The sequence below is a fragment of the Leuciscus leuciscus genome (genome assembly GCF_965113295.1).
Source record: "Leuciscus leuciscus genome assembly, chromosome: 9".
NCBI lineage: Eukaryota > Metazoa > Chordata > Actinopteri > Cypriniformes > Leuciscidae > Leuciscus > Leuciscus leuciscus.
The window spans coordinates 28,871,668-28,894,961 of NC_138733.1; the positions used below are offsets into that span (position 1 = coordinate 28,871,668).

The 23,294-nt window shown below is 40.0% G+C and overlaps 1 protein-coding gene across 10 annotated transcripts in view; it reads left to right on the plus strand.

Moving 5' to 3' along the window:
- Nucleotides 1-556: 556 nt before the first annotated feature.
- The window catches only part of LOC309505674 (uncharacterized protein), a 28,092-nt gene continuing 5,354 nt past the window's right edge, over nucleotides 557-23,294 (plus strand). Inside the window, exons 1-11 of one of the 10 annotated variants that reach the window (XR_014208530.1) lie at nucleotides 557-694; nucleotides 832-939; nucleotides 1,110-1,250; nucleotides 1,372-1,491; nucleotides 1,671-1,746; nucleotides 2,306-2,381; nucleotides 2,502-2,563; nucleotides 18,758-22,793; nucleotides 22,930-22,956; nucleotides 23,056-23,094; nucleotides 23,231-23,257. Coding sequence is in view for 5 of the 10 variants with exons in the window: in XM_082179144.1 (XP_082035270.1) it covers nucleotides 640-694; nucleotides 832-939; nucleotides 1,125-1,250; nucleotides 1,372-1,491; nucleotides 22,205-22,333; nucleotides 22,755-22,793; nucleotides 22,930-22,956; nucleotides 23,056-23,094; nucleotides 23,231-23,257 (670 nt within the window). In the remaining 5 variants the exon portion in view is untranslated. Of the gene's footprint in view, nucleotides 695-827; nucleotides 940-1,109; nucleotides 1,251-1,371; nucleotides 1,492-1,670; nucleotides 1,747-2,305; nucleotides 2,382-2,501; nucleotides 2,564-18,757; nucleotides 22,794-22,929; nucleotides 22,957-23,055; nucleotides 23,095-23,230; nucleotides 23,258-23,294 lie in introns of those variants that run through there. The other 9 variants (XR_014208531.1, XR_014208534.1, XM_082179148.1 and 6 more) reach the window with 9 other exon arrangements.

Genomic DNA, 23,294 nt, shown 5'->3' on the forward strand with positions numbered 1-23,294 from the left:
GATGAAGCTGCATGTAGCGTCTTCCAAAATATACCATTCTGCTACAGATGCTGATATTTTTGATGGCAAGAATGCGTACGAAGCTATGAATCAGAGAATAAAACCCAGGCAGTTGTGCTGACAAACCTGGAGAGTAGCATTTGCTGTGTGTCTGGGGGTTGTAGACACAAGAACATAACATGGAATATACCCAATAACTTGTACAACACCAAAATGTATATTTGCAATTACATAATTAAATTAAGACTTCTCAATAGCACGATCTAGTGGCTGAAAAAAAAAAAGATTCTTCTTACAGATGTTTTTATTTTATTTAATATTTTTGATTAAATGTACAAATGTACAAGCTGATAAAATGTACTGTATACCTTGAAAGAAATGTACTGTAAATCAGGTTTGGATAACATCTGCAAAATGCATAAGAGTAAATGCAGATCACCCTATCTCAACATGAGACAAGCAAGAGACGTAATGTAATAACCTAAATTTGTGTATGAACACTGTGTTCGCTGTGTCAGTAAAAAATAAAATGTAATGACTGTAAAATATTGTCATCAAAATATCATCCTGTGATAGTTTATAAGTTCATTTTAGAACTGTAAATGTAATAATGTTTTTCTTGTCTTATTTTAGTTCACAATGAGAGTTTTGTTTATCCTTATTGTTCTTTGCCATTCATCTCTTGTTTTGTCTGGTAAGCTGATTCTCATTCTTCTGTACAAGTCCAATCATGTTCATATTTCTGCTTTCAGTCTTTGTAGGTCATAAAACATAAAATAAATAAACCTTCATAATGTTTAGTTTCTAAAATATGAATATAATTCACATCAGAATATGTATATATCACCACAAAATGCATTGCTGAAAATGATGAACATCTGGAAAACTGCAGTGCAACAGATCAATGTATATGGAAAACCAGCCTAGAAAAGTGTAACTGTAAGTATTGTGGCTTAATGTTTAAAATTTGTATGAAGTAATGGAGATTAAATGTACCTATTTTACTGTTAAATTACTTTAATGATGAAGAAAAACATGATGAATATTAGAGTTAAATGAAGGATGTGCATATATTCTCAAGTATGTTGCTATATGTCAAACATTTTCAGACTAATGTTTTTCAGCAATACAAATTCAGTGTACAGATTATAATAACACAAAGTGTCACTCCTTTGAGGAATGTGGAGTGGCTAATGAGACGGAATTTGTAAAATATTTGGACGGTTCTATAGACTGCGCATTCGAACAAAGTAAGTAAAATGTTTTAAAATTTACTAACTGAATCTCTGAGGATATCTAAAGATGAATATCTAAGGATGTTTACATTTTCATTGCAGCATTTCTTATCTTTTAATTTTCTGTTTTTAATAGAATCGATCACATGTACTTCAAAATTATCATGTAAACACAGCAATTTGGTGTGTAATGAACCACACTGTGAATTGAAGCACATCATTACAGATACCAAACACTGCCGTTTCACCCACAGCTGTAAGTCTGTTTGCAGTTTTTGCAAGTCAAATGTTTTGCAGGGATGTTAACTTATATGACAATCAGTTTACACAAATACATTAAATCATAATATATGCATCTTAAAATAGAAAATATAATGCATAGAATTATGTATAGTAATATAACCTAACAGTACTAACAGCTGTGTATTCATTCAGTTCGAAAATGTATCAAAGAAAATGAGAAATTTCCAGTTAAAGGAGACCTAAACTGCACAGACACATGAAAGAACAGGTTTGTTTGCTCTATAGAAAAATAATTGTTATACAGAATGTTTTTACAGGACATTTCTTTTAAATTACATTTTATCATTATATGTACATTATCAGCTAGGGGACATCAAAATCAAGCGTGTGAAAGTTCAGGGCCAAAACAAGCAAGTTGTTTTTCAGTTTTCAGTTACTGATGCCATTGTACAGAGGTATCTGATGTTAATCATATCATCATAATATGCCAGCCCCCATAAGGCTTACATGCTCTATGTAAAAAAGTAAACTTTTATAGGCTACTGATGATTTTTCAATTCATGTAAGTGTACATAATTTGAAGTAATTTTTTCATGGAAAATGTTTTAATGAGGAATCATTCATCTGTTATTTCCTAAGAATACTCAATATATATATTATATATATATATATATATATATATATATATATATATATATATATATATATATATATATATATATATATATATATATATTTATTTATTTATTTATTTATTTATTTTTTTTTTTTTACATTTAATTTTAGATAAAACGTTTTAATGTAGAACCTGTGGCTTTTTTATTAAGGCAAAAAAAATTAAAGAGGGAGAAAAACGTTCAGATGAATGTCCTACAACACCTGATTACACTGGCTATTTTCACGGTATGCAAACTGGTGTGAAATGTATTGGTCATAATGTGATTTTCAATGGAACTTACACTTTCAATTGGACAACTTTTTGTTTATCTTTATCATCATTGTATTATTATTTATTATCAACAGCAACAATTGTCTTAGGAGTTACTTTAACCTTGGTGCTTGGGCTTGTTGCATACAGACTTACGGTAAGCTGTACATACATGTTCAGATGTAATAGACTATTATAATAATTTTAATTTTAATATCATGATATACTAAATTTAATTTGAATATAATATGATTGGGGCAGTATCCTCCAAAAAAGCCTGTGTACCTTATTGATCCCTAAAGTATGTTAATACTTAAATGCAAATATTTGTATGGGTACATACCCAGAACAGCTGTTGAACCATTTTTTTCTGAGGTATGAATAATTAAAAGTTTCCATGTACTGTATATAAAAAATCTCATTACCTTTATGATTTCAGTCTTTGGGACATTGGGCCCTATCATACACCCGGCACAATGCAGTGCCAGGTGCGACGCATGTGTTTCTTTTTTGCTACTTTCAGCCCGACGCAGTTGTCATTTTCACGCCCTGCACCACGTTGTTTAAATAGCAAATGCATTTGTGAGGTGTGAAAACGAGATGTATTCAGGCGCATTATTGGCGCGTTGCTATTTTGACACAACTGAAATAGACTACACCATTGACCAACTGAAACCTGGTCTAAAGTCAATGGCACAGTATTTTTTTTGTTATTTAAAGAGGGAGTTAGTAATGTGGCCTATAGGTGGGTCCACAACGCGTGTACACTTTGATTATTACACACACAGGGACGCACAGCAGCACACAAACATGCCAAATATTAAAAATAAAAGGATTACAATGTAAAATATTAATATTGTGTACATAAAGATATGGTGGAATCCGGCTTGTACCGTAATTGGTCTGCTTGTGTGCTTTAACCTTGTGCAAGAGCAGATCCGTTTCCTCTCTGGATAATCGTTCAGTCTTTCAGTTTGCAAATTACACCATGTAAAGAGCGAATCCGCCATGGCGCGAGTGCAACTAGTTTTAAAAGGAAATGGGAGATGAGACTCTGATTGGTTTATTGCACGTTATGCCCAAAACACACCCATTACTCATTAAGAGAATAGGGACAACCCTTTTAGACCATGCGCCGAGCGCGCCGACCATTTTTCCCATTGTTAAACTAGCAAAAGTGGTTTTGGACACGCCCTAAGTGCACTTGCCCCGTGTGCTTTAGACCATGCGCTTAGATTGTTAAAATTGGGCCCATTGATTCAGTTGTTGATTGATACTCAAGAACGTCTCGGTTACATATGTAACCCTTGTTCCCTGAGTAGGGAACGGAGACGTTACGTCAATGACTGACGAAATTGGGGGTTTCGCTTTGAAGCCTATCACCTTTGAGTTCTACAAAACGAGCCAATGGCATGAGAAATGCCATGGGTCTGCAGAATTTGCATGGCGCAACTCCGCCCCACCATGTGGGTATAAAGGAGGAGTGCTGGCAATCTCACATTATGTTTCCTCGCTTAGGAGCCGAGACTGAAATCCAGGCCGTTTCAGCGGTTGTGGCAGAGGGACGTAACGTCACCGTTCCCTACTCAGGGTACGAGGGTTACATACGTAACCGAGATGTCTTCCAGGGCCCTGTGCAAGACTGAGCTCCCTGTCGTGAGACTAGCATGGACGAAGGGCTAGGTTTAATGCAAGAATACAAAGGTACACTGGGTAACATATCCCAAGAGGAATATATAACACAATGCCTACCCGTAGGGAGGATTTAAAATACACATATGACCCGAGTGTGGGATGCATATGGAAAACTCAGAGGTATCCAGCCCGCAGGGTGGAATCTTTCAACCTCGAGAGAGAGGAAAAACTTGAGCTCAAGGAAACTTACAGTGGAAATACACATATGGGGGTCACCCAACGGGGGAACCATGCACATGGAACACCTAGCCAATCACGAGGGCTGAGCAACAGGGCAGCACTCTGGTGACGGCGTCATATCAGTGTCGGAGGAACTCAGGGTCTTGGAAGGAATAACTCATCTGAGTCAAATAGCGCACACATCCAGTCTGTAGAGTGGAATGGCGCAGCAAGCAATGATACCGAGCGGGTCCTATTACCGGCCACTGGGGGCGAGTACATGGGAGAACACTGGCTCCACTCGGAGATTATAGAATCTCGCGAATGTGTTGGGTGTCGCCCAGCCTGCAGCTCTGCATATGTCTGTCAGTGAGGCGCCATGCGCTAGAGCCCAAGAGGAAGCCACACTCCCCAAAGACTTACTTTCAACTGCATTGTGATGTGCAGCAATAGCAGCAACATACACTTTGAGGGTGGAGGGAGACAGCTTTCGCTCCAACCCATCTTGCAGGAAGGAAAGCACGACACTGATCGGGCATTTTCTGGGGTCTTCTTGGTGAGAAGAGCACCAGGTGACGAAGAGGTTCCACTTCAACACATAGGCGTGTCTTGTGGACAAGGCTCTAGTGGAAGTGATGGTAGCAACCACCGGAGGTGGTAGGGTACTCAAACCTGCAGCGTCTCGTCCAGGACCCACACGTGCAGGTTCTATAGATTGGGAAGTGGGTGCCAGAGGGGCCCCATCTCTGAGAAAGGAGGTCCTTCCTCAGAGGAATTGGCCAGGGAGGTGTTGCTGCGAGGAGCACTAGTTCGGAGAACCAAGTCCGGTCGGGCCAGTAAGGTGCAACCAAAAGGACCTGCTCCTCGTCCTCCCTGATATTTGGAAATGCATATTTGCGGAGGCCCCGCGGCCAACTGTGCGCCAGTGCATCCGTGCCGAGCGTGCCCTCAGTCAGGGAATAAAACAGGTTGCAATGGGAAGAGTCGTGGGAGGCAAACAGATCTACTTGTGCATCGCTGAAATGTTACCAAATCTCCTTTCTCCAGGAAGTGGCTGAAACCTTGAGCTCGTCGGCTGCATGGTTTAGGTCTCCCGGGATATGAATGGCTCGAAGCGACCTCAGATGCTTCTGACTCCATAGGAGGAGGTGACAGGCGAGTTGTGACATACGGCGGGAGCGTAGACCACCTTGTCAGTTGATGTACGCTACTGTCGCGGTATTGTCTGAGCGGACTAGTACGTGTTAGTTCTTGAGCAACGCACAGAAGTGGTGCAGAGCCAAACATACCGCCAGCAACTCGAGGCAATTGACATGCCAAAAGCGCTGGGGTCCTCTCCAGGAGCCCACGGCAGCATGTCCATTGCACATGGCACCCCAGCCCATGGTGGAGGCATCTCGTTCTAAAGGGAAACTCCAGCCCGTTGAAAGCTGAGGTTCGTCCACGAGGTGAAGGTCTGATGGCAGGCTGGAGTAACTGGTACTCAGAGCGTGCCTGGTTGCCATGCCCTCCTCGGGACTCGAGTGCGAAGCCAGTGCTTAAGCGGTCTCATATGAAACAGTCCGAGCGGCGTAGCTGCCGCTGCGGACGCCTTATGCCCAGGAGCCTCTGAAATAACTTCAGTGGAACCACACTCTTGCCCTCGAACTGTCTCAGGCAAGTCAGCGGTGACTGCGAGCGCACACTTGCTCGTAAGCTGCGCACACATGGCAACCCTAGTCGATTTCCATTTTGAGAAAAGAGATCCTCTCCACGGGGGAGAGTTTGCTCTTTTCCCAGTTGACCCGAAGGCCCAGACGGGCGAGGTGCCGGGGCACCAAGTCCCTGTGTCCGCAAACCTGGTCTCGAGAGTGAGCTAGGATCAGCCAGTCGACGAGATAGTTCAGGATTCGAACCACGTGTTGCCGAATTGGCACAAGGTCTGCCTCGACGACTTACGTTAAGACGCGAGGAGACAGGGCTAACCCGAATGGGGGAACCACGTCCTGATATGCCCTCCCCTCGAAAGCAAACCGTAGAAACGGCTGTCGAGGAAGAATGGAGACATGAAAGTAGACGTCCTTCAGGTCGATCGCTGCAAACCAATCCACCGGACGAACACATTCGGAAATGCGTTTCGCTGTCAACATCTTGAACGGAAGCCTGTGAAGGGATCGGTTCAAGATGCGCAGGTCCAGGATTGGCCGTAACCCACCGGTTTTCTTGGGTACAATGAAGTAGGGGCTGTAGAAGCCAGACTTCAGTTCGGCTGGAGGGACAATCTAGATCGCACTCCAGTAGGGTGGCGACCTCCGGATGCATGACAGGGGTATTGCCACCGACCATGGTATAGCGGACTCCCCGGAAGCGAGGAGGAGACCGTGTGTACTGAATCGCATAGCCTGATGGTTCTCGTGACCCAGCGGGACATGTTGGGAAGCTCTAACCAAGCTCCCAAGAACTGAACCAGCAAAGTAATGCGAACCACAGACGTACCCTCGATGGGGCAGCGGGGCGGAATGACCGGCCCAGACGTGGGAGGTGTAGTGTTCCGGTGTGGGGGCACGGTCATATGCTGCGTCCTGACAGGGAAGTACCAGCGTTCCACGGGGGCCTGCTCTGAAAGGGGTATGGCGACAGAGGGGGACGAGAGTGGCGAGGCAGAAAGACGCACACTGCCTTCCACGACCTCTTGGGGCTCGGAGGAAGGGGCATCAGTTCTTAGAAAACAAAAGATTCTCCCCCGGCCCTCCACCGGGGAAAGGAGTGGTCCTGCTACCAGCTCCTGAGAAGAACTGAGCCCTAACTCCAAGCTGCTTGTCTCAGGAGTGCTGCTAGGGGCAGAGACATGTCGTGCCACCCTCCTGCGACCTCCTCCATTAGCATGGTGAAGGCTGCGGAGCAGGAGGGGAGGAGCCGCAGGGAGGCGGCCTCGGTGGGAAGCAGACCAAGGAAACCTCACGGACGGATGGCCGTCGGTGCAGAAGGGCCTCAGTCAGAGTTCTCAGTCTCCCGCACATCAACCTGGCTGAGCCCTAATGGTTCCTGGACCACACATGTGGACATGACCTGGCCCAGGGATCACGCATTGACCTACGTCGCCCATAGAGCGAGGTGGGTACAGTGCGCAGCAGAAAGACCGGCCCGGACATGGGAAGCATAGCGTCCCGGCATGGGGGCGTGGTCAAGTTTCCGCGTTCTGACAGAGGAGGCCTGGGAAGGACGAGCGTTCTGCGGCGGCCTGCTCTGACAGAAGTCCTGGGTCAGCACTGCCCTCATTCATATCCATGTAGGGTGAAGGCGGCCCACAGCTCGTATGCCTGTGGAACCAATCGTCTAGCCTACAGCGCTCGGGGGAGGGCAGCGCCACTCCAACCAATGCTTTCAGCTGCCCAGGAAAGCATGACCGTCAGCTCTGTATCTGACTCGGCTAACGCTGGCATTCCCGAGGGAGGCAACACAGTCGAATCCTCATTTCCAGAGGAATCAAGCCCACCTTGTGATGCTGTGAGTGACATGACATCATCCGCCGGAGCCCCAAATGAAAACACTGGGTCCCCGAGAGGAACCAGCCACACACAGAAGCTCCACGGTTTGTGATGTGGAGGGGGGGCGTGGCCCGAAGAAGACTCGTCGGTATTATGTATTATGCCACACCGTACACCCTGGCCACCAGCCAAAGTATCTGATCACTGCACAGATCAGCAGCAGGCAATGTGATCTTGCTGGAACCAACACACTGGAGAGCCGCTCGTCTCGTAGAGTGAAGATAACTCAGAATGGCATGTGGGAGTGAAGAAAACTATTGGCTCCAAAGCAAAAACATAATGCGTGATTGCCAGCGCTCCTACTTTATACCCACGCGGTGGGGTGGAGTTGTGCCATGCAAATTCCGCAGACCCATGGCATTTCCAATGCCATTGGCTCGTTTTGTAGAACTCGAAGGTGATAGGCTTCTAAGTGAAATCCCCAATATCGTTAGTCGCTGACGTAACTCGTAGTGAACGTACGAAAGGGAACTGGGAAGTTTGATGAGATTAATTAAATTATTAAAAATAATAATAATTATAAGCTTTGTTTCTGTATGTCTATCAGCTTAGCAAGAGATCACCTTGAAAAAGAGTGAACATTGTTTTACAGTCTGCATGTGCTTTATATCAATGCATTTACATTTATTTGAATAAATAATTTATATATATAAAAATAATAATAATAATGATAAAAATCAAACAAAAGAAAGTTATTTTAGTGCAGCCAATTTAAATATTAGCATTTTCCAGTGCTGCTAATTGAAGTTTTTGTTTGTTTGTTTGTTTTTAATTTTAGAAAAGATGCAAGAATGGTAAAGGTAAGAATTTCTTTCAACCCAATGCGTTATACATTTATTATTATAATTTAAAATGAATACCATTATTCATAAAACCATGAATATGCTTCAATATGCACTATGAGATTGACTTAAAGGGATAGTTCAAAATTAGCCCATGATTTACTCACCCTCAAGTCATCCTGAGTGTATATGACATTCTTCTTTCAGACGAATACAATCGGAGTTATAATCGCATGAGTTCAGCTTAGACATGTGTTGAATCCGTATGTTTGTTTGGCCGTAAGCTCAGGGCCGGCCCTGACCAATTTGCTGCCCTAGGCAAGATTTTACCTGGCGCCCCATGCATCACAGCCCATTTCACCCCGTCATTGTGTTCATGATTTAGCATATATATATATAGGCCTATATACAAACACACACACACACACACACACACACACACACACACACACACATTACAGCCTAAACACAAATACCAAGAGCATTACATAGCATTCAAGTCAAGTCCCCATTATCTTTTATAGCACGATTTACAATAAAGATTTAATGTGAACTTTGCTATTTTGAATAAACCTGTAAATAAATATCATTACTATGCCATAAAATGTACAGGCCAAAAGTTTGGAAACATTACTATTTTTAATGTTTTTGAAAGAAATTTCTTCTGCTCATCAAGCCTGCATTTATTTGATCAAAAATACAGAATTTTTTTTTATATTGTGATATATTATTACAATTTAAAATAATTGGTTTTCAATTTAATATACTTTAAATTATCATTTATTTCTGTGATGCAAAGCTGAATTTTCAGCATCATTACTCCAGTCTTCAGTGTCACATGTGACATCCGGTCTATCACATGATCCTTTAGAAATCATTCTAATATTCTGATTTATTATCAAAGTTGGAAACAGTTCTGCTGCTTAATATTTTTTCATAACCTGTGATACTTTTTTAGGATACTTTGATAAATAAATAGTAAAATAGTTTTTTTAAATGTTTTAAAAATAGAAATCGTTTGTAACAACAATATACACTACTGGTCAGTAATTTGGGGTCATTTTTTTGTTGTTGTTGTTGTTGTTGAAATAAATCAATACTTTTATTCAGCAAGGATGTGTTAAATTGATAAAAAGTGATCGTAAAGATGATTTATATAATTAGAAAATATTTTTATTTTATTTTAAATAAATGCAGTTCTTTTTAACCTTTTATTCATCAAATATATTAGGCAGCAGAACTGTTTCCAACACTCATAATAAATCAGAATATTAGAATGATTTCTAAAGGATCTGACACTGAAGACTGGAGTAATGATGCTGAAAATTCAGCTTTGCATCACAGAAATAAATGATAATTTAAAGTGTAATAAATTGAAAACCACAACTGCACAACTGTAGAGTAAAACATTAATAAAAAAGTGATAATAAAAAATGCGTCTTAAAACTGACATGATTGTTACAAAACCACACAGTCTGGGGACTCTGGAGAACTCAGAACAACTGCTAACATTAAGTTTAAGGTAAAAATAACTGCCATGAAATTATAGTATCTTACTCCTATGCCATAAATTGTTCATTCACTACATCACTTTACCTCTGTCTTTATCCCCTTTTATCCTCTTCTCTTCTTTTTGGCACTGTATCTATCGCAGACTATGCTCATTTATAATGTGTCATGTAAATTCGGCCTTCCGTCACAATCAGGAAACTTTCACCGCGTCTAGAACTGGCGCGAGCTGCCAGGCCCGTTTCTACGAGCTGTGTGTTAACAAAAGCAGTGCTGTCTACATTGGATGCGGAGTCGCGCACGCTACACAACAAATTACCAACAACTGATCGCGCGCGCGCTCTGTTTCTGACGCACTTCAAGCACTCGATGGGCGGGGGACGATTGGTGAGCCGGACTTTTTTTTTTTTTTTTTTTTGGTAGTATTTCGAATTAATGGTTTTAAAATAGTATTATATATATATATAAAAAAAAAATGTAAAAAAAAATAATAAAATAAATCACTCGTTCACTCATTCTGGCGCCCCTATGGATGAGTGGCGCCCCTAGCATTTGCCTATACCGCCTATGCCGCGGGCCGGCCCTGCGTAAGCTAGTTATTTTACTTTATAAAGTTTTAAATATGAATATTTTTCTTACACAAACGCACGCATCGCTTCGCTTCAGAAGGCCTTTATTAACCCACTGGAGCCGTGTGGAGCAATTTTATGGAGGATTTATGCACTTTTATGGACTTCAAAACAGAAACAGCCATTCACTGCCATTATAAAGCTTGGAAAAGCCAGGACATTTTTTTTATATAACTCCGATTGTATTCGTCTGAAAGAAGAATGCGTTGGAATGTCATGTGTGTACATCGAAACTGGCCCATAAAGTTAGAAAAGACAATGTTTAAAATAGTCCAAGTGACTACAGTGGCTCAACCATAAGTTTATCAAGCGATGAGAATACTTTTTGTGCAAAAAAAAAAAAAAAAACTTTATTCAACTATTCATTTTCTTCTGTGACGTACAACGCAGAAGCGCAGTGCTGTTACACTACATGAACTCACTCAGAGGCCCACACAAAAGAAAACGAATAGTTTAATAAAGTTGTTCTTTTTAAAAAAAATTTCGCACAAAAAGTATTCTCGTCGCTTGATAAACGTATGGTTGAGCCACTGTAGTCACTTGGACTATTTTAAACATTGTCTTTACTCACTTTCTGGGCCGGCAAGTTTTGATCCCATAGAAGCCTATGGAGGAGTGATCCAGCTCTCAGATTTAAACAAAAAATATCTTAATTTGTGTTCCGAAGATGAACGAAAGGCTTACAGGGTTGGAACAACATGAGGGGAGTAATTACTGACAGAATTTTCATTTTTGGGTGAACTAACCCTTTAACAGCAATTCCATGCTTTGGCTCTGTACCTTCTGTGATTTTCTAGTTGTTGTTGTTTTTTTCGTAGAAATGTTTTTTGTAAACGTAAAGTGGTAGTGCAGGTTCTATAATGAAATTCATTGTTGAGTATTTCATTATTGATATTTAGTTGTTGAATCCAAAGTGATACCCACTGATACTTTAGACATTCTTTTTTTATTGTCATTATTTATTTGACAGGGACAATGGACAGTAATAAAAACTGCCCCAGAATTAGCTACAAAGCTAAATTTCATCTGCTATCACATTACATACCAAAAGATCAAAAGATCATTACAATGAATCAATAAAATCCCCCCACCTTGTAGCCCCTTGTAAACATGTAGCCCCTTAATTTTTTTTAAATGATTAAGATTTACTGTCCCTCCACAATAATGAGTTCCCTTTCAGGTCACGTTCGGCGTTACGTCGACGTCACCGACGTATTGGGATCACACCAGGGAGCCCTATCATCTTTGAGTGTTAACAGAACGAGCCAATGCACATTGGCGTGCAAGATTTTTTTGCCGCAGAGCAGGTATAAATAGGAAGTAGATGCAAGCAGCATTTGTCTTTCGCTTTGGAGCCAAACAGATCTTCTGTATGCTGTCTCTGAAGAGTGTTGCAACTAACAGTTCAACGAGTGTGTGTCGAGTGTTCTGCAGGTAGAAGCCTCTCTTAAGTGTTGGTGTGACAGTGCGAGCACCGGTGGTCACAAGGTTACAGCTCTCAACTACTGTTTTCACAGCATTGGTTGGTTAGAGGGCGCCTTCAACGAGGTCACTGTTTTTACTAACAGTTGAATGAGTGCTTCATTGTGCGGGCTGCACCATCCCCTGCCAGTGTTGTGGATGGGGCCATTTCCACTGTGTGCTTTGGCACTGAGAGAGCTAATTCCTGAAAGAGCAACATGAGTGTGACTGCGTCTTTTTCAAGATGTCATTCCACCCATGCATTTCTGGATGCGGTTGTTCCCTGGTGCCATCTGACGGTCACAATCGCTGCATTACGTGTCTGGGCAGCATGCTGAAGCAGCTTTTGTGGATGATTCATGTTCTCACTTACATCGGAGGGTGAGCTTGGGTCTGGAGATGACGACCCAGCTGCGCTACCTCCTTCTGGGAGAGTAGCGTGGCCCTATCCAGATCCAGAGTTGATGGCTACGCTATCACAAGCTGCTGAGAGAGTCAGGCTTGAGTGGAACCCTCCACCGTGTCCCGAACCCTCGAGGTTGGACGACTGGTATCTCGGGGCGGGCCATGCTGGTTCTCAGTGCACAGCCCCAGTGCCATTCTTGGTGTGGTGTTTTTATGTTTATATGTTTTGTATTTAAATGTCTTGTCTGTTTGTTCTGTTGTGATCATTTTATTTTATAGTTTCTGCACCCCTGTAATGAATTTTTGGATTCAGTTGGATTATTCTTATGTTTGACCAGTGACAGTATTATTGTTAGTTATTTTTCAAGCTGGATGAGGTTAAGGGATTAAAAATCATTAATTTGAATATTAGAAGTTTGGTGCGTAAAATCAATTTACTTCGTGTGTGGGTTGATTTAAATAAGCCTGATATTATCACTCTTTCTGAAACGTGGCTTAATAGCAATGTTTCAGATAATTAAATAAACATAACCAATTATGTTATTTATAGATCTGATAGGTGCTCCAGGGGTGGAGGTGTGGCTATATATGTTTCTATAGGTCTTGTATCAGAATTGATTATACCTACGGTTGATCCTTTATATTTTGTTATGGTGGTTTTCCATTTAAATAAATGTATAATCATTGGGAGCATATACAGACCACCCGCTTCACCAGTGGAGTCCTTTAATTGCCTGATATCTACCATTAATTCTGAATTAATCTTACTAATGGCGCGTTTCCACCGAGCGGTACGGTACGGTACGGGTCGTACCCTTTTATTTGCGTTTCCACTGCCAAAAGTTGAGAATGGTACCAAAAAGCCGAACCGTACCGTACCACTTTTTGGGTACCCTTCCGTTGGGGTACCTAGCACAGTGGTACGGTACTAAAAGGTGGAGCTAGACTCACTGCAGGACGTTGATTGGTTGACAGAGAATCGTCACTTGCGCGTGCTACGAGGGGAATGACAACATAAGAAGCGCCATTTTTTAATATACAGTTTAATATAATACTACTGTTACTGTGTCACGAAATGTAATTTTAAGAGTTTTTCAGGCGAGAATGTAGTTGTTTAAAGCTCAAATCTGTGGTTTATTTATTAAGATGATTTGTTTTTCCCCGGTTGTGAGATCCATGCGATCAGTGCTCGGCGCTCATGTTTCCCGGCTGGATGAGCCTTTCCTCGGCTATAGTTCTTCTGACGTTCGCCGATGACTCCGACGGTAGTGGTTAAACATGTGATATAATTCGTCTTGTGTAGACCTAACGGGCGATCTTTGGTCTCGTGAATATATAATTCGTTCCCTGTCAATCGTTTTGGCTGAGGGCTAAGTTTAGTTTCATATTAGGCTATTTGTATTTAACTTTACTGTTGTAATGTTAGACTAGAGCGCAGCATTTGGACATTTGACTGAATTGTTTGCTTTATTTCTTATTGTATAGCTTCTTGTACCTTTTACTTAAACTTTTATATTGGCTATTATTGATAAAACTGAAATTTTACAAAAAGAAATATGGTTTCTTGTCATTTTCTTATTACAAGAGTATCACTGATGTTTATTGCAACATTTGTACAAATGCATATATTGCCTGGAATATGTGTAATTTTTTTTATTATTTAAACGAAAAGAGGTAACGTTAGGGTTGTGTTTTAAATTTCGTTTTGTTATAAATAGAATAACGTATAACGTGCAGTGAATAATCAATATGCGTTGCGCATGAACCACATTTGTGTCCCTATAATGTTTAATTTATTTAAATGAAAACGAAAAGAGGCAGAGTAGTGTTTTATAACATATTTCGTTTTATTGTTGCTTAAAATGTACATACAGAGTAACAGAGATGAGTAGAGCGAGCTGAGTGACGCTTTCAAGAACGCGCTGTACCATGTGCATATAGGAGTGAGTCGCACATGGCAAGTACAAACTTTGCGTACTTAATATTGAGAAAAGCCTAATGTCGGCGCTTGTCTTCTTGTGACAAACATGTCGAGGAGCAAGAACAAGATCTGCTGTATATGTCATCCATTAGTTTACTATGTTCTTCTTCGCGCGAAAATGACGTCGATCAAAACACCACGCCTATCAAGTAAGGGTACTGTCGGTACACGATCCGTTCCACCTGCACGATCCGTACACGCATGCGCGTAATTACGTAGTAGAAAACGTCACGGTTTTCCTACACTATCGGAACCACGCATGCGATGGCACAACTTGCGGCATATTTGTGTAACGTTGTATTGTGTTTAACATTTCACAGCGGGTCTATTTTGATGCTTTTAAATGTAGCTTACGCTATGCATTACGATGTGTTTACGTGGTTGCCAATCCAAAAATAATAAAGGAGTTGTGAGTTGGTACATTAATGTGAATTCCTTCAATGTTGTTTACAGAAGACAATAAGGAACATAATATGCATTTCTTTTTTTTAAATAATATGCATTTCTGCCTAGACAATCTGCACTTACATGAAGAAAGAACTACGTGGAACAGATCGTGCAGTGTCGTAAATCGTAGCAAAACAGAATTATCATTTGCGCATGTGCGTTTTCTACTGCGTCTACTACACATGCGTGAAACGGATCGTGCAGGTGGAACGGATCGTGTACCGACAGGTACTGTTGGCAGTGGAAACGCTAGCCAGATCATGGTTAACAGACCCAAACCGTACCGTACTGTACCGTACCGTACTGCATGGGCGTAGATTACGCGGGGGACGCGGGGGACGTGTCCCCCCCACTTTTTATAAAATGTAAATTCGTCCCCCGCACTTTTTCATAGGGCAAGTGTGTCCACGACAAGCTGAGGTTTTCGCGGGTGTGTATAGCCTACATCGAGATTTAAAATCCAAAGAGTCAAGTCTATCTACATACGTGACTTTCACGTTTCCATGGTAATCAGTCACTCGTGCATCACGACTCGTCATGCTCGCACCCGCGCCCAATCCATTTTTTTTCATAGAGGTCGCAATGAGTTCAAAACGGCAAAAAACTCTTCAGTCTTCACTCGATCCTTTTTCACGAAAAAGTCAAGCGCTGTAAGTAAGTTGTCATGTGGTATCCGAATTGTGTTGCACAATGATGAATAACTCTGCCTATTTCTCTTGTTGAATAATTAACAAGTTTTGTTGTAAATTGAAAATATTCACTACCCGCACAAACGTGCGTTTATTTTCAATCTTTTTTTATTCGTAATGTCTTTTATTTTCACAGATGTTATCAAAGCCCTTCAAATTAGAATAAACATGGTGATTGTTAGCCTAATGCTGAATTTGTATTTTCATGCATTAACAACCTGCTTGAATCAGGCAGCGTTGTAACATGTGTACATGATGACAAACTTTAAGTTCTCTTGAAAAAGCCTAACCAGAAAGTTTGAAGTAGTTTTAAAAGCTTGAAGTTTGAAGGTTTTCAATTGGAAAGTTTTAGTTTAGTAAGATAGATAGATAGATAGATAGATAGATAGATAATAATAAATAGTATTATATTAATAATAAATAGGGAATCACAGATAATGCAAGGATGATTCTGATTTAATTTAATTTAATGTTAAGTGGCGATTGATAGCCTATTACACTGACGGTAACAAAGTTTCAATTTGGAATGAAAGATGGAGCATAGGCTACATTTAATAAAATGAAGGAAAAAATGCCCTTTATAAAGGTAAAAAACGTATTCTGATAAGAGTGTTTTCCAACAGTGATGTAATAATTGTAGTTTGAATAATTGTAATGTGATGATCAGATACCATCATAGGTTTGGGCGGTTGGCGGGTGGATTATTTATTTTTAACAGCAGATTCGGGTGACTCAAAGTGCACCAGATTATTGAATTTATCTTTAAAATGTACAAATTTTCTTCCAGGGGGGCATGCCCCCGGACCCCCCTAGGGGTACCGAGCTCCACCCACAAACACAGTGGCTATATGATGGTCTATGAAAAATACAAATTTAATTATCTTATTATTAAAATGCATGATCAGGATTTTACCACTTCCGCCTATAGTTTTGAGCCAGGAAAAACCCTGCATGTGTAATATAAAGTAATGAACATCTTTCTTTCTTTCTGTTTTATTGTTTTAAAAATAAATAGCATATTAAGCCAATTAAGCAAAAACCTGTCAACAAAAGTCTGAAAAAAACTGGTATTACACTTGACATTCTGTCCCCCTCACTTTTGAAATGATGGCTACGCCCCTGCCGTACTGTACTGCTCAGTGGAAACGAGCCATAAGTGACTTCAATAAGAATTGGTTGGATAAGTCATATGATAAAGAGAAACATTTATTTAATAGTTTAAATCTTACCCAATTAATTACTGAGCCTACTAGAATACTTCTCGAACACAATCTCTTATTGATTGGATACTTATTTCACACCCAAATAGGTTTTTAAGGGCAGGTGTTATGTCTGATTGCTTTAGTGATCATTCTATTATATTTTGCGTATGGAAAATTAAAATACTTAAATTGCCACCAAGATTAATTAAAATCAGACAATATACAACATTGAATTTAGATTTATTTATTCATGATCTGATTTCTATTAACTGGAATAGATATCATTTAATTCCTAATGTACAAGGCGCTTGGGATTTTTTTTTATACCGAGTTTATAAATGTTGTGGACAAGCATGCACCTTGGAAAACTGTTAGGGTTAAGGGCAATCATCTTCCTTGCATTAATTCGGAACTTATTAGTCTCTTTAGGCAAAGAGACAAAGCATGGACAACATTTCGTCAGACAAGAAGTAATGCTGATTGGGAAGTCTATAGGCATTTGAGAAATTTGAGCAAGACAAAATCTCGAAATGCAAAGTCTAATTATTATAAAGAATGTCTTTCTTTTCATTATAAATATCCTAAACAATTCTGGAATAAAATTGAAAACATTATTAGTAGCACATCAAATAAACATTCAATTAATCAAATTAGAGTTGATAATACAATACTACATGACTCCTTATGTATTGCGCACAAATTTAATCAGCATTTTTCTTCAGTCTGGTCTACTTTAGTATCTGTTTCTTACTTGAATACTGATACTTTTAACGAGACTGCATCTTGTAATAGTTCATTTTCATTTGGGAAGATTGCACCAATTGATGCTCAGAATGCCATCGATGAATTAAAAGTGACTAGTGGTGCTGGATTAGATGGAACTGAAAATAGGTATCTTAAATGATCTTCTCATATTCTTATGTATCCACTTGCTGATTTATTTAATCTTTCTTTTTCTATATGTGAGTTGCCGGTGATCTGGAAATGTGCTCGCATTACTCCACTTCATAAGGGAGGTGATATTTGATCTCAATAATTATAGACCAATATCTATTAGATGTTCTATATCTAAAGTTTTTGAAAAATTAATTTATAAACAACTTTCAAATTATTTATGTATTGATAAAATTCTATCATCATCTCAATCTGGTTTTAGGTCTAATCATTCTTCAACTACTGCATTACTTAAGTTTACTAATGATGTGTTTTCAACTTCAGATAATGGCAAGCTCACAGGTGCTATTTGTCTTGATTTAACCCTTGTGCTATATTATATATTTTATGACGTTGAGTGCATTAAGGGACAAAAATGTCCACTCTAAACACTACCATAAAACTATATATATATATATATATATTTTTTTTTTTTTACTTTCACTGAGTTAAATCTTTAACCAGCATCAGTCCTCATCATACCTACCAAATATTTATTTAATTTCAGGATTTTAACCATTTAAATTCCAGTTTTGGTGACGATACCATCAATTTGTATAAGAGGAAAAAACACAAAAATTGAATTATTTTCCATATACTAAATGCAAAGTGAAAACCTTGGCTTTGGATTATCACAGTCTTAAATATGTCAAAGATTAGCAGCAACATTTTTTTTGGTGCATTTTTATTTTTTGTGCTACGTCAGATTTAAAAAAAAAAAACAATCACACATAGCGCGTTAAGGACAAATTTGTTCCTATTTAAACCCATTAAAATATCAATTTTTGAACCCACTGTCATAATATCATAAAATCATAATTTCTATTCAAATACCCTGTTATTACCAAGCCTTGTAAAATATTTACTTTTTACTGTTTTCCACCAGTTGGTACCATTTTTCATATAATTTACATTTTCCTGATTTCTACTAGGTGACTATAACCTGTGCCTGTCTCCTTAAATATCAAAATTTGCTCTAGAAAGAAAGCAAAACTACAAGATCACCGTGAACATGAATTTTTTTTTTTCTAAATTCTCTAAACATATCAAACATATCAAAAACTTCTAAACAAAATGGGGTCATTGACCAGCAGGATGGTTGGAATGCGGCAGCAGGGAGCCTGGACAAAATGGGAGCATGCAGTGGACCGCAGAGTCTCATGGGCAGAGCTGTGGAAAGCAGACCCTCATCGAAATACGGTTCCTGATCCAGGCTGTCTACGATGTACTACCGAGCCCATCCAACCTGTTCAGCTGGGGATTGGTGGATTCACCAGCCTGCAACCTCTGCCTGAAGAGGGGGACCCTGGAGCACATCCTCAGCTGCTGTTCGAAGGCCCTGGGCGAGGGCCGCTACTGGTGGCGCCATGACCAAGTCCTGAAGGCCATAGCAAATACCATCAGCTGTGGAATTGGCCACTGCAAGCGCCTTCGCCCAGTGAAGAACACCATTGCTTTTGTCCGGGCTGGGGAGAAGCCACCACTAGCTGCCAGGGCCGCCTCATCTGGCCTGCTATAGCAACAGCACGAGACTTGGAGTTGAAAGTTGACCTGGGGAAGCAACTGAAATTCCCAGAAATTGTCGCCACCACAACACTGCAGCCTGACATGTTACTTATCTCAGAGACCTCCAAGCAGATCGTTCTCCTAGAACTCACCGTACCCTGGGAGGACCGTATTGAGGAGGCCAATGAGAGGAAGAGGGCAAAATACGCTGAGCTAGTGGAGGAGTGTCGGAACAATAGGTGGCGAGCGCAGTGTGAGCCTATCGAGGTGGGATGCAGCGGGTTTGCTGGCCAGTCTCTCTGCAGGGCCTATAACATCCTGGGCATCATAGGGGCCAGTAAGCGAAGGGCCATCAAGGAGGTCACGGAGTCAGTAGAAGTTGCCTCAAGGTGGCTGTGGATAAGGAGAGGAGAACCATGGGTGGGGTAGGGCTACCTGGATACAAGCTGGGGACTGATCAACCCCGGCTGGGTCGCCTGGGTGAGAGTGTATGATGCTCGAAAGACCCGAAACATTCCGTGACCCCAGGTAACATCACTGATGATGTGTCCAGGTTGCATCAAGTCAATGTATGTTATAAGTATAAACATATCAAACATATCAAAAACTTGAAAACAAAATGGGGTCATTGTTCAGCCAAATCAAACCGAAAGAAAACAATGCAGTGTGAAGCGCTTTCTCTTGCTAAATGCACACACACACATGCCTACACATACATCCTACACCACCGACACACACACAGAGAGGGAGAGAGAGAGAGTATAGACAGAAAGGGTAAAATATGACCTTCAGGATATTATGATTTTTGTCACTCGCCTAAACACCATGTATTATATTTAGGCCCTACACACACACACACACACACACACACACACACACACACACACACACACACACACACACACACACACTTTTGTCAACGCAGACACACATTGCTCTCAGACATCCACACATACTCAGAAACATCATTTTAGATCATTGAGCCATTAAAATGCTTCATAACACAGTCAATAGTGCCCCTAGTGGAAACCAGGAAAATAACGTGCATTTCCCCCAATAGTGAATACCTATGTAGAGATGTCATCTGGTGGAATACACTATATAATGCAAATATAATGCTTTTGCTTCAAAATGAAAGGATGTTTCAACATAAATCATGATTCATGTATTAATGACGGCCCCGGCTTTAAACAACGTTTTAATGGGTTTCAATGGGACATTTTTGGCCATTATGGTGCTGAGTGTTCCTATTTGATCTACACAGTGTGTGTTATACATATTATGCAAAATGGAATTTATCCAAAAATTCAATTTTGCCAAATTACATACCATTTGCATTAAACCAGCCAAAATGGTCAAAGAAATTAAACTGAAAAGGACAAAAATGTCCCTAATGCAGCACAAGGGTTAACCAAAGCTTTTGATTTGGTTGACCGTTATTTGCTTTTAGATAAACTTCATGCTATTGGTTTTTCTAAAAAGTTTTGTGGTTTAATTCATATCTGCATAACAGAAAACAATGTGTCCTAAATGGGAATAAATCTGATCTTCTGATTCAACAAAGAGGTGTGCCTTAAGGTTCAGTTTTGGGACCACTTCTTTTTTCTATTTATGTAAATAATCTACCATTACTTCTCAAAAACTGTCAGGTTCAGCTTTATGCGGATGATATTGTCATATACAGTATACATCTAATTCTGATTCTATAAAAATTCAATTATTTCTTCAATCGGATTTGAATACCTTACAAGATTGGCTTTTGGCCAATAAATTAGTGCTTAATAAAACCAAGTCATATACTATGATCTTTGGTTCTAGACATAAACTTAATTCCAAAACCTGTTCTTGTGTTGTATCATGTAAAGACGGTACTCCTTTGCATAGAGTTGATACTATTAAATATCTTGGTGTATGGCTTGATTCTAAACTTTCTTTTAAACCACACATTAATCATGTTTTACGCAAAGTCAATGTTGGAATGAGTATTTTGCATCGATCTCGAAATTGCTTTTCTAATAGAGTTCGTAAGAAACTTGTTTCTCAATTAATATTTCCGTCCTTTGATTACTGTGATGTGGTTTATCAGATGGCATCAAAAGCTGATCTTGCCTCGCTTAATACAGCATATAATAGAATTTGCAGATTTGTTTTAGGATGTTCTTTTTACACTCATCACTGTACAATGTATGATGCACTCCAGTGGTCATCTTTGTGTGTGAGAAGGCAGATTCATTGGCTTCAATTTATATTTAAATGTATTTATTTTGATTATCCTAGTTATCTACAACAATACTTTGTACCCTTTTCTTCAAACCACCAAGTTAGGCATTCTGTCCAGACTTATTTTCTTGTTCCTCGTGCAAAAAACACAATTGGCAAAAGAGCATTTTGTTTAAAGCACCAATTGACTGGAATAATTTACCTGCAGACAGTAGATCCATTACATCATTTCGGTTGTTTAAACAATCTTTATTATCTTATTTTAAAGTGGACTGCACATGTTATCATTGAAACTGTCATTGTTGTTGTTATGTTTACTGTTGCTTATGTTTATATTTATATATATTTGTGATTGATGTTGATCTAAAATGATATTTTCTGATCAGTATTTATTTTATGTATATATTATTATTTTTTTTAAATTATTATTATTATTGTTGGTGTTTTGTTGTTTGCTTGTTTGTTGATGTACTGTTAATTGTAATCTTGTTATGTTTTTTAAGTTGTAATTGTGTTACATTGTATGTAAGGACCCCCTCGAAAACGAGATGATGCATCTCAAGGGGTTAATCCTAATAAATTCTAATATTCTTCCCGGAGGTTCATAAGGAGGTTACCAGGTCATGGACGACACCTTTTTCTGTCCGAAACAGGCTTGGTACCTCCTCCCCCCTCACTACCCTTGATGGTGGATCGGCCAAAGCGTATGTGGCTATTCCTCTTGTGGAGCGGTCTGTCACGATGCAGCTGTGTCCGGCGACCGCTACTTCCATCCAAGGCCTGTAAGTTCTTGTGCGTTCTCACGGGCAAGGCTTACAAAGCCTGTAGATAGGCCGCTTCCTCCTTGCATGCCATGGTGTTGCTGCAGGTCCACCAGGCCAAGGCACTCATGGATATGCACGAGGGTACCCCTGACCATGAGAAATGCATTCTCGGATGCATCCGTCCTCGAGATTGGTTTTCAGTAATCGACCTGAAGGACGCGTACTTGCATGTCTCAATTCTCTCGCGACACAGGCCGTTGCACAATTGGTAAGACAACTGGTGCTTGCATCCACTTCCTATTTACACCCGCGTTGTGGGGCAGAGCGCGAGCTGCAAAACACACACGCCAATGGGCTCATTCTGTCGTACAGCGTACGTAGAACGTGACTGACTGAAAGGGAACAACAACAATGTAGTGTAACTGTTGTTCATTTTCAGATGCTGTAGCCGACAACAGAATAGAAGATCCCCAAGAAAGTGAGAAAATTTTACGTTTTAAAATGTGTACAGTACAGTGTCTCAACAGGAATCGACAGCAGGGATCATATAATGTCGCTGTTGTTTATTTTGAGTAGTAATTAGAATCGATGTAGTAATTGTTGTTAATTTTCAGATGCAGTGCCCATGCTCCAATCTCAAGGTGAGAAAGATTAAAGTTAAAGTGTATATGCTATGAAGATGTGTCAACATAAAAAAAACAGAACATACACAAAGTCGAGTAACTGTTGTTCATTTTCAGATGCTGCAGCCGACAACAGAATAGATGATCCCCAAGCAAGTGAGAAAATTTTACGTTTTAAAATGTGTACAGTACAGTGTGTCAACAGGAATCGACAGCAGGGATCATATAATGTCGCTGTTGTTTATTTTGAGTAGTAATTAGAATCGATGTAGTAATTGTTGTTAATTTTCAGATGCAGTGCCCATGCTCCAATCTCAAGGTGAGAAAGACTAAAGTTAAAGTGTATATGCTATGAA